This window comes from Maylandia zebra, linkage group LG10, assembly GCF_041146795.1.
Source record: "Maylandia zebra isolate NMK-2024a linkage group LG10, Mzebra_GT3a, whole genome shotgun sequence".
NCBI lineage: Eukaryota > Metazoa > Chordata > Actinopteri > Cichliformes > Cichlidae > Maylandia > Maylandia zebra.
In genome coordinates, this window is record NC_135176.1 from 21,156,084 (window position 1) to 21,169,015 (window position 12,932).

Below are 12,932 nucleotides of genomic sequence, written 5' to 3' on the forward strand. Positions count from 1 at the left end.
ACACAGAGGTCTTCTTGGAGCCTTGTGTTCACTCTTTGTTGATGAAATTTCCATCAATCAGACCCAAGCACATATAAATTAGAACACTAGTGTTTCACTTCCAGGGCACTTCAGATTAGACTTTCAGGGATGAGCCACTCAATTTGTTAATAATGTGAAGACACATTCCAAAAGTAATATGTTATTTCAGTCAGATGCCACTTGAAGCTCGCTAATTATAGAGATATTTTGATAAGGCTAAATGTTTTCTTTATGACAGCAACAGACATCAAATGCCATGTTTACTTTCCACCACAGATACTCTCGGCTCCTGTCCAATGACAGGCTGCAGCTACAACTATCTAACAACTCCCACATGTACCCATACTCACTGCCTTACTCTCTCTTTCTCTCCATTTTGCACACAAACACACAGAGCAACACGCAGGCTCCAAATGCTTTCTATTTTTGTGATCATAATTATTTGATGACAGGGCTTCTGGTTTCGCAACCACCCTTTTGTACACTCGATCTATCTGTGAATAATTTAGCACTGAGAGCTAGAAAGGTGGGTCCCTTAAAACAGCAGGTACAGGCAAACTCTGGAAGCAGGACACAGAGAGAGAGCATTGCCATCCTATCTTTGTCATCCGCCCACTCCTTACTTACAGCTCTTTAGTCCGGCTGCTGTGCTTCCATCGAGCTGTATATTAATCCAAGTTTGAATTTATCCATCCTTACAAACAACCCTTCAGCACAGCAGGCTCCACGCTGTCCAGCTAGAAGAAGGTAAGGAGCTCATTGGATGGAGTGACCCCCTTTCTGCATCCACTCTTCAATCAGCCATCATGGAGGAACTCCAGAGAAAACTGAATCAGCGCTACGAAGACACCAAACCAAGAAAGGTGAGTTCTTATGACACCACTTTATTTTGAAATTATAGGTTTCACCGTTATAAATGTTTCAGAGGAAAAGACTTGTAAAGGTCGTTTCAATTATCAAGCCTCCTCTTTCTCTCTTTTTTCTAAACAATTGCAAAACTATTAGCAGGTGATTCTAAGCACATAGTTAAAGAGTTCTCTGTTTGCAGCTCATGTTGTGAAGCTGCAAATAGAGAATGACACAGGACTGTTGATGTGTGTATTAACATTCTGCAAATATTTGCACACATGGTCAGATACCATATTTTTCTGCTTATGAACCTACCTATATTCTATTTATTTATATAGCCCCACTCACAGCAACAATCACCTCAATGTGCTTTGTACTATAAGATAAAAGAAACTCTACAGTTACTTATTAATCACTCATTAGTTACTAATTAATGTTTTTGGTGTGACAAGCAACAACAAGCAGTGGAATCAAAGATGTTACCTTCCACTCCAAACTACAGGTGAGGTTCAAGCTGGCATCATCCTACAGTGGCCGAGTGCTGAAGCACGTGTACGAGGACGGTCAAGAGCTGGACAGCCCCGAGGAGAAATACCCTCACAGCTTTATCCACCGCAAAATCCCTCCCAGCCACCTCGAGATGGAGCAGCTCTGCGGATTTGAGGACACTCATGGAGACCAACAGAGTGGGTTTTTACTTTATATGCATGGTTGCCCTTAGGATTATTTGTTTGGGCAGTACTGCATGTAAACTGGGAGCAGGCAAGGCAAGCAAGGTGTAGTAGTTTGCATAAAGTGATCTTTTTTTCCCCATTAAAGTAAAAACATGCACAGTTAATCCAGTAGCATGAATCCAGTAGCATAAAATGAATTTAAAGCCCATTTTGATGTTGGTGACCGAGATGATTATTTGACTGCCTAATCAATGTATTTAAAGGTACTGTGTGTAAAATTTCCCCACTAGATGTCAGTAGTTTCAGTCAGCTGAATTCTCTTTTCTTACCCTCCCAGTTCAAATGCATAGTCCTAACTATAGCGGCTGCTGTAGTGCAGAATTCTCTGGCTGCTGTTCATCTGTAGTGATCGTAAGGTGTCAGTGTTACCTCACCTGCAAATATGCCAGGTTTCCACTTCTATTTGTGCTGGAGGAGGCTGTAAAACTTTATGAAAGGTGTACAATACAAGTAGATGAAGCTCATTTCTGTCTCATGACAGTGATACTGAAGTGAGTTGTTGAGAATATCCTGAACGTTTATGTCGGTTAGCATTGTTGGTTTTGCTGCTATTAGCTGGCGTTAGTAAAACTCTTTTTGAAGTGGAGCTAACAATGTGGGACTCAAACACTTAACAAATAAACTTATGATCTGAGAATGTAATCACACTATTTATCAGAGGAAAAGTGTGATTATTTTTAGGACACTTAAGTTTAAGATTAGCTGGTATAATGGGAGTTTATAACCAGCTAACTAAATGGACTGATTCTTATATAGCGGTTTTCTACTCAAAGTGCTCTATACAACATGCCTCATTCACCCAATCACACAAGCACTTTATCTATACGTAGTGCTTTCTAAGTACATTCACACACATTCATACTCCGATGGATGCTTCAGAGAGCAAGTTGGGGTTAGTATCTTGCCCAAGTATACTTAACATGCAGACTGGAGGAGCCAGGGATTGAACCACCAACCTTCCGATCAGTAGGTGACCAGCTCTACCTCCTGAGCTACAGCCACCCCCTAACTTTGCTGATTAGTCAGCTGTTAGTCATCTGTTTCTTGCTTGATGATCTTGAAGCTTTATGCAGATCAACTGTACACTTCTCTAAGTAGTTTTTATGGTCATTGATTAAATGAAGTATCTTCATCTTTGATTGTACTTTACATAAATTTAGATATTCTAAATTTATAAATTGTATTGTCCTATTTCCATCTGTCTCAGTCTGTGGCTGAGAGAGTTGTGAATTCTGCATGGTCTACTGGTTGCCATCTACATCAGAGGGCAAAAGAATTGCAACAGATGGCAACAAATGCATTATTTGTCACAGCCGATTGCTGTATTATCACAAATAGATTGGGGAAATCAGATAGCAATCTGAACCCATCTTATTGCCACTTTATCACCATTTTATCACTGTTTTGATGCAACAGAGTTGGTTTGAAGAGGGCAACTGACTAGAGTGGCCTCAAGCCTCGTCTCCCTCTTCAAAGCGACCATTTCAAAGGCAGAGCGATTGCAAGTTGATTGGACACGGTCACAATATTTTAAGTGTTCCACAACTTATCCACACCCAATAAGAAAAACAGCTCTAAGGAAATGGACTCTACCACTTTGGATGTCTTTGGCTGGTCCACACTCCCACCAGCCACTTTGGATACCACTGTTTATAGGCTTGGTTTCAGTAGTTGGCTCTATGTGATCACTGCACATCGATGTGTTAGAAATAGAGCACATGCTGTTGCTACAGATGAAAACTGCACTTGAGTCTGTAATACTGTATACAAGTTCTCACTCTAGCCTGACAACATGTTTTATTCTGTACCCAGGTGTCTATCCTCCAACAGGGCTCATAGCCCAGAGAATAAATGTATATAGAGGAATGGGCAGCTACAAACCTGCAGTTGGCCAGACTGAGGAAGGAGAGGGAGACAGCAAGGTAAAAATCCAGAATTTGATATTATATTTTAGTTGAGTTATTGTAGGTTTTTCACTAACAGTGCCAATTATATATGTCTGTTTTTCTCAAAATTTTAAACACATTGTTTTCAGACTACATTAATTTAAAGAACTCTATGTTTGGGCATGAATTGTGAGGCTAGGAATGTGCTTTATGCATAGGTCTAGGCTGAGGTGTCAGATTTCATGAAAGGTGCTTCATTTGTAACATAAGAAGATGTCATGAGAAAAAAAAGAAAGATTCTTTCAGCTGCTCCTTTTGCAAGGGGTTGCATATTTGATTTGCACAGATTTTTTATGCCGGATGCCCTTTCTGACGAAAGCCTCCCAGGCATTCGTGTCTTCTCCCTGATCCTGAGCTGGGAAACTTTTGTGAATTAAGCAAACGTGTTAACTGCTGAACTACAGATTATTTTCCAACTTACAAATAAATCATATATGACGGTCAAGATCAATGCTTTACTCGCATATACAAGTAAAACATTCACTTTTGACTCACTGACTTGTTGCATCTTACAGCATATGGTAAATAAGATAGTTATTCATCAGCGTCACATTTTTGAGCTAGAGAATACCAGAGAAAAGGCTTTGACCCCATCTTTGATCGTTCTAAGTTTGTGTTTTACACTTGCTTAATGAGTGCCCCCCCTTGAGTTGAAGGACAGCCAGAAAAAAGTTGAGGGGGTTGAGTGTGTCAAAGTACTTTCAGGACTGTACACATGTGTAAAAAACGTTAAAAAACATTGCTTGTTCCTGCAATAATCTACATAAGGACCTGAAATTTGGGTCTAAGTCCGTTTAAAGGGTTGAGAAAACACAGAAGTCAGTGTGACTGCTTTTAATCTTATGGACTACTGAAAGTCGTGAAACTGCAACTGTTTGGTTTTCACATTAATCTGGGTGCACTCCATGCTATGGCATGACAAGTTTTCAGTCAATGGCTCTATGGGAATCACATTGTTGGTGCAGAAATGCTATGAAACTTTGTTAGTTTTGTTTAAAAAGAGATGGTAACTATGCATGTTTTTTTGTACTAGCACATCAGTTATCTGTGATGTGTAGATACAACACCACTTAATCTCTTAAGCAGCATGCTCTTTTTAATGAATTAATATAAGTGTTTAGTGTCTTTTTATTTTCACTGCTGTCTGTGCACTGCAAACTGGTGTTTACTGGTTTTATCATGTCATTAGCAACAAATGTGAACAATTTTGTAGCATTTTTTAAATGCAATGGCATCTGTGCTGCATGTTTTCTGCCACCCATCATTGCTGTTATGACACACTGCAGTTAAAATGTGTTTATATGCAAACTGTATATAATTGTTCGAGGTTTTGCCAAAAAAAAGATTAATTTAGTAAATACGTTTTGGACACTGTCCATTTGGTTCTGATAATTCAGATTTTGTAAATTCTGAAAGATTCTAATTCCCTTGTCAGTTTAAATGAGCTGGAACCAAAACAGTCAGTCGCTATTAAGAGTTTCATGAACGATTTAGTTAACTTTTATTCTCAAAAAAACATACTGGCAACGAAATTGAGTCATTAGCATCTCAATGATGCTTTATGGAAAGCATAAAGTGTCATTGTTTCTCTCTGCATATAAAATGAAAGCACTGATATACAGACACCTAGGGTTACAGTGGAACAGTGTGTACATAAAAAAGAGGCTGGCCAGTATCAGCTGTACCAGGTGATATTCAGATTGGTCCAGATTGGTATATGAAACAGTATACAATGCACAAACAAATACTTTGGGTTCGTAAAAGTTTTCTCATCACATTGTTTTGCAATAACCATCCCTGTCTACAGCATGTACTGTATATCACAGCACATCACAGCTGACCAAATATCAAGGGTTGTCTCCATGGGCAGTTCGTAGCTACTTTGTGGCATATACTGTAGAGCAGTGGTCCCCAACCCCCGGGCCTCGGACCGGTACCGGTCCGTGAGTCGTTTGGTACCGGGCCGCGAGAGAAATGTATGTTTTTCAGGGTTTTTATCAGTTTTCAGCGTTATTTTGTTATTGTTTTTATCGTTAACTCAGTTTTCCCAGGCCTTTTCACGTGTGTTATGAATAAATCTTCTTTTTTTCTGTACCGGTACTAGTTTTATTTTGTTGTATTTATCCGCGACACCTTAAAGGCCGGTCCGTGAAAATATTGTCGGGCATAAACCGGTCCGTGGTGCAAAAAACTTACATGCATCAGTTGATTTAGAATAATACATTTATAGTTTTGGCAAATACACCATCTGGATTTAATGATAGCAATTATCTGTCTTCATTAATAGTTTTTTTATGTAAGAAAACTAAAAATAATTTTTGACAAGAATAAATACCAATCAAGACAAAAACTAATGTTTTATAAACTTAATAAACTCTTAAACTCATAAACTCTTAATCGCACTTTCCTTATATTTATGTGCCACCCAATTCTTGAACTTTTTTTTTTTTTTTTGATTTTCTGTCATGTGAAAAAGAGTTTTCATTGTAGATGCTTGTGATTAACTGTGACCACCTCTGTGAAAGCAGAAGATTTCTGCTCTGGAGCATTCAGGTGTGTATAAAAACAATGCAGACTTCTCAACAAATTTAGCCCAAAGTCAGACCACGCGATGCTAAAAGAAATTGCAAACACCAACGAGCTATACCGCAGCTTTTACAGATTTGAGCTAGCAATTAACTGTAAATTTCTAATATATTTGGTTTAATGAATAATCTTGAGTTCTATATTATGCAGATCAAGATTTTTTTGTTTTGTTTTTACACTGTTTACATGATCTTCTCAATATGTTTTATGGCCAGTTGTCACACCTAAAAACTGATTTCAGTGATTTACACTTTACACTATACACATGCATAGTAAGAGTACATGTACTGAAAAGCAAGCAGACACACCACAGTAAAGCATTACACAATTATCAGTGAATGCAAAGTTATGTAATAATTAATTTATGGCTACACAAAAACAAAACATACAATCCAGATTTAAAATATTAAACAGGGATCTTAGGCAATTAGAACATCAGCTGCATGCTGCTCAATGAAATTTGTTCAACAAAAGCAATAAAATTGTTAATCTGACTGAAAAATGCATTTTTACTGAGCTACAACGGCAGCAGCTTCATTAGTGCAGCAGGCTAAAAGGGAGGTCAGCCACATTGCCTGCTGGCTTGATGTCAGTTTCATTCCTTTATCCTCCAAACAAAGGAATGCTTGGCCCTGGTCACCAAGTCAGTATTTAGCACATTTATCAGTAGAGAGCAGCAATCTGGAGTTAGCTTATCCTTTTAGGGCATTATTGAAAGGATGGCGCAATGGTTCTACAGAGGTCCCTCACCTAACAAGGTTTAATGATAATTCTAGGCTGCATTGTTTTAGGGTTTCACTCTCAGTTTTAAAGTAAGAGAGATAAATTGCATCAATATGTTTCTTTTATTTTTCTTGTATATTTTTCATATTTTCATATATATATATATGTATTATTATTATTTTTTTTTACATCATCCTGAATACTACAGAGAGTGTGAACATGAGTCTGGATTCAGCAAGACATCCCTGCATAATAAGATGAAGGTTGCCAATCTTCTCTGGTTGCTTTGTTCCCACAGAAAGCAGCCATCAAAATAACAAAGGGTTAAATGTAATGAAGAATTTCTTTTTTTTAAAAAAAGCTCTAAAATAGACATGGTGAAGATGACCTCGAACCTTGAACCGGATGGTTTACAGCAGCAGAAGACCACACTGGGATCCAGTCATGTCAGCTGCAAACACAGAGTCTATTTGCGCGGTTCTCCAAAACTGTGCGATAAAAGATTGGTCTGATGGGTCTCGATTTCTGCTGCAGCATCCGGATTATAGGGGTCAGAATTTGGCATAACCAAACGGGGGTGGTATAATGGTATGTGGGATATTTTCTTGGCATAATTTGGGATCGTTAGTACCAACACCACAGCCTACCAGAGTATTCTTTCTAACCATGTCCATCAATGGCACAGTGTATCCATTTTCTGATGACTGCTTCCAGGAGTATAGCATAAAATGTCACACAGCTCAGATCAACTCAAACTGGAATCTTAAACGTACAGTAACAAGGAGTTTGATATATTCAAATGGCCTGCACAGACACTAGAGCCCAGTCCAACAGAGCGAATAGGATTTGCATCATGAATGTGCAGCTGACAAATCTGCAGCGACTCTGTGATGCTGTCAGATTAATATGGACCAAAATCTCAGGGGAGTGTTTCCAGCACTTTGTTGAATCCATGCCATGAAGAATAAAGGAGTTCAGCAGGTAAAAGGGGGTCCAAGCAGATACTAGTGGCCAGTGAATATAATGTATGTAAAAAGTATCAATATTTGTCATTATTACAGATAGGATAAGATAAGATAACTCTTTATTGTCATTGCACAGTCATACTTACAATAGTACAGTGAAACTGGAAAACTATCCCACGTCAGACACAACACAGTAAACTTTAAAGTGGATAAAAAGTACAAAAATGGTATGAATAATAGATTAAAGAATAAATATTTGCACATTATTGCCCCCAAAACAGTGCCGGTAGGTAGACAATTAGGTCAGCTGTTAGCATTGATTAGGGCTATTGCCCTGTTCAGATACACTGTTTCATTGTCTAGATAACCACTACGGATGTGCATGTTTTTCTAGACAAGCGATGACACTTTTCAACATGAAATCTTTTTTTCTTAATATCAGAGAGCAGTTGGAGTTGGGAAATGTAGATGACATCTAGCATATGTATAAGTTAATTAAAATTATTTGTCTGTTTGGGCCTAATTGTCATGAAACAGCTGTGTGGCAGACAGAATGCAGACTCAGATGCAGGACTGGGGAGATGTGAATGAATGAAATAAAATCAACTTTAATGTTGTAGCTTACAAGAATACACAAAAACTAAAAATCATAAATTCCTTCCTAAAAACCAAAAAGAAATCATGAACCAACAAAACTCATAATTCTGGAAGAGAGACATATGGACATAGACAGACACAGACAACAACATGGCACTGATGTTGTTAATAGAAAATGATGCAGGATTATCTGATATTTTACATTTCTTTCAGTCCTCAGTGTTGGACTTTGGTAAGATAATCATCTATACCAGCAATCTGCGCATTATTAAAGCACCGCAGAAGAAGCCTGAAATGTTTCGGCAGCACACAGTGCCTCTCATTGACTTGGAAGGATACCCAAAGGCCAAGGAAAGGGGGAGCAGGAGGAGGGCTAAAGCAGTTTTCACACAGGAGGAGGCGGAGAAGGAGGAGAAACAGATCTGCGACACTGATACCAAGGTAATGATCCTTGGTCAAATTATTCTCAGTGGTGTGGTAAGGTTTTATCACCCCATTTCTGTTTCTTGCTTTTCTCACTCTCGCCATGTCCTCCTCCCCATCCCACTTTCTCTGCATGTGTCTTCAGCCATCTTTTCTTCACTTTATCTTTGCTTTCAAGAAAACAACTGCAGGATCTTCTTCTGTTTCTGCCTCACACCAAAGTCTCCTCTGTTTCCTTGTAAATGCAAACTTGTTTGTATCCTTATTCGCTTTCTTTTCTACCGTCCTGCTGCAACAGCCACCAACCTATTGTCCTAGTGTTATCTGACAACTGTGAACAAATACTGATGAGTCCACAGTTTTACTCTGCCCTTGCAGCATCTGCCTGCTGCTTACCAGCCAGCAAGGATACCCAGGTCGCTATTATTCCCTCCCTCTCACCTCCTTGGATGATTACTGTTCTCTTCTCTCTTATCCCTCCATCATTTTCTCAGCTCTCTTGTTATTTTCGCATTTTCTCCGCCTCCATACAAGTTCATTCTCAGCCTGTTTTTTGTTTTATATTTCGTCATCTCACTCCTGTTTGTTCCGTTCTCTTCTTCACCATCTTTAGCAGCGGCAATTCATTATATTCACCGTCTTCATTTTTTTCCAAGAAGAGCTTAGATTCACACTTGATTTTATACATGAAAAATTTCTGCAACTGTTGGACAACAATCTGGACATGAACCTGATTGTGAAATAATAATGGCTGTATATACAAGCATCCTTATGTTTATCTTGGAGTCACCAAAGCTATAAGTGAGAACATAAACTGTAATTGAAAGACAAACCTTACCTGCCCCTTTGCCTTGTGAATTTCAGCACCATTTTATTTTTGTAGCTGCTTTCTGCTGCAAAATACCGTGTCCTGTTTTATACGACTCTGTTGTATTGCACTCATATAGAAGCAAATAATGGGCCCTACTAAAGCAGCACCTTTAGAGGGTTTTTTGTTGTTGTTGACTTTTTTTCTTTTGTGTTATAGACTTTTTTCTGGCTGACCCTTGCATACCAAGCTGTCTAGCTCTTCCTTTTACAACAATTTGGGACTCATGAAGGATCTAAGTGAATATGTTTTGTTTTCTTTAATTATCCTGTTTCAAATGTAACCTCACAGCTCAGCTTCTGTTTCTATTCAGTCATCATTCGGTTGATAACATACAGAGCAGCTGCTCATTACTGTAAACTTTGCAATAATGACCAACTGGGTATAATAAATGACAGACTGGCTGGACATTATCCTGCAGCACAGCTACTTACCACAGCCATTTAATTAGAAATATTATTGGAAAAATTCTTTGTATCATTAAGGTTTCTAGTGTTTTGCCAGCAGGCACGTCAGTTATACATGATAGCGGCGTTAATGTTTGCTGATTATGACGCGGCCTTTGGTGGCACTGTAAATGTTTGTGTTAACTTTAAGTGGAAAAATGTGTTTTATTATCAGAAACAGATGTTTGTAATTCAAAAGCAACAAACATTTGCGCACATTTTTCATACAGGCCTTCAGATATGGGGGACGTGAGCCTTTCCTTCAAACTTGACCGACTCCCCTTTTCAGCTCAATCTTTATCCCTGCATCCCCTCTTCTTTTCACCCCTTCCTCCCTTTGTGACCCCTTTGCTCACCTCACAGGACCCCTCTTCCATCTCCTAATGTGTTTTTTCTGTCTCCAGGAGGCTGACAGCTGCCAGCATTGTGGTGGTTCAGGCTCCGCTCCCTGCTCTCTGTGTCACGGTAGCAAGCTGTCCATGCTGGCGAACCGCTTCAATGAGTCCATCAGTGATCTGCGTTGCCAAGCCTGCTACCCCTATGGTCTGGAGAAGTGCCAGTCCTGCTCCAATAAATAGCACCATTTGGCTGACACCCATATCTGGCAGTGAGAGAGCGAGCGTGTGAGTGAGTGAATGAGAGTGTGTGGCTGAGTGAGTGTAAGCCCAGTGTGCTACGGGTTTGTCAGAATTGTCTCAGTGGCAGTATTGCTCTAATCCAAAACGTTCTTGGTGGGGTGCACTACTAGGAAACATAAGCCATCATTGGACATTGGAGAGGGGGATTGTGACTGTGGGCACAAAATCATAAAATACAATTACTGTGTGCAGTGAACATGGCTTGCGATAACACAAATACATAATCGCTTTTTTTTGTTGTCACGTTACTTTGCATCTGCTGCCTTCATCCCGATAAAACCTGGTTCCACAACAGAGTTATCATTTTAATTAAAATGATGCAAACATTTCACAGTTTATTGTGTCTACTGGGAAGGGTTCCCTGTTCATAGCTCCCCTGTCTATTCACCAGAGACACTGAAACCTTTTTCACTTGAACATAATGGGTTGTACCGGGATAATTGATGCTATTATTTTTTAGAAAAATACAGAGAGGAATGAGACAAATGGGACTGTTTGATAAACGGCGACAGCAATAATCAGGAGATGATGTTTAATGTGAGTTCCCCCCAAATAACGTTGTTACTGCAACACAGATGTGCGTGCTTTTCTTGTTGGTGGGGGGTAAATATGCAAACTTTTTAAACCACTTTTCATCTCAACAGATAATAAATGTTTGACATTCTCAGTATTGATTTCAGATGGTGTGTTAATAATAAAAAGTCTAAGAGGTGTTATGGATGAAAATATGAATGAAAATAATGATTTAAATGACAGAAATGATTTATTGTAGACCAGCTCAGGAGATTGGGTTTGTTTTGTAACACTTTTAGATCATTTAAAGATATGTCTACACATTTTTTGGGGGGTGAATTAATTAAATAAAAATACCTGAATACCTTTTCAATGTTTTTTTATTTTATTTCATTCATTATTGTTTTAAAGTTTAGCTTTTGATGCAAAAAGGATTGTTGTATGGATCAGATTACTCTGTCCTCTGTATAATCCACATCCCAGGGTCCCCATGGAGACATGTTTTCATGGCAACATTTCAGATCTCATCTATTAAAACAGTGACGCTTGCAGTGAGCATATGTTTTATTGACTTTATTCCTAAAAGTCTCCTGCCTTTTAACTGAGCCTTATGCATCACTCTCTGTCTCCAATCATACATGTATGATTACCTTAAAGTCTTTCCTCAGATGGCTGTTTTTACTGTGAGTTAGTTGTTTATTGTTACAAATTTGAAAAATAGGAAACATGCAACACGCCACATAATCCCCAGTCTCTGCATCGTATTCATTGCACCTCAAATCAAAGGCAATCAACCATATTACTTTCTATCATGACATTTGAGGATGATTTAACAGAAAAGGAAAACAAAATTAAATCTTTTTGCCTCACTGGGAAAGGCTTTTAATAGCTCTGACACTGCTGTTGTCAGCTTTGAGTGATCACCTTCATGCATTTGATTTTTGCAAGGTTACATCAACTCATTGCAAGCGCTAATAAAATCTACCCATGAGGTTTTTTCAAGTCTTTAAAGTTTAACTTTAAAGTCCAAAATCAGAGGATTTCTCATGTCTGTGCATTTGACTATAGTTTCCAGTTCAAAACAGCAGGTTCCCCTTAGTATGCCTTTATAATCAAATCTGAACTGCAATGATCCCCAGGACATTTTCTAGTGGCTGCTGAAGTAGCATTTTTCACCACTACCTTTATTTGGCAAGGCAGAGATGATCAATCAAATTCTTTTTCAATAGCACTGACCACATCTTCTGGGATGTCAGTGGCAAAAAGTCATGCCAGACAAGCACCATTAGAGCCCTCTATCCCTGCCTCTGCACCTATATTTGTGCTTGGGCTTCAACTATTTTATTCTGTTTAAAAGGAAACTATAAGGGTTAGCAACAGCCTGGTCAAAAGCCCCATCAGCAATCAGATTCTGTCTATTTCTGGGATGACCACGGTAGCCCAAATCCACACTCTTATTCTTTTTTCACTCTATATTCTCTCTTTTTCTGTCTCACTCTCTTTCTCTGCTTAAAAAATCTGCCACCCATGCAGAAGTTAAAATTGTGTTTTTCCAACGTTGTCATTTTAGCGCTTCTCACTCAGTATTCCACGGGGTAAACCAGAGTGAGGGGAAACTGGGTC

General features: G+C 38.8%; 1 protein-coding gene across 1 annotated transcript; it reads left to right on the forward strand.

The window, feature by feature from the left end:
* The first annotated feature begins 391 nt into the window (after positions 1–391).
* Positions 392–11,853, forward strand: grxcr2 (glutaredoxin and cysteine rich domain containing 2). The gene is made up of 5 exons (XM_004550338.3): positions 392–884; positions 1,373–1,556; positions 3,417–3,526; positions 8,635–8,862; positions 10,563–11,853. Exons 1-5 carry the CDS (start codon positions 828–830, stop codon positions 10,734–10,736), a joined length of 753 nt encoding a protein of 250 aa, XP_004550395.3. The 5' UTR covers positions 392–827; the 3' UTR covers positions 10,737–11,853.
* The last annotated feature ends 1,079 nt before the right edge of the window (positions 11,854–12,932 follow it).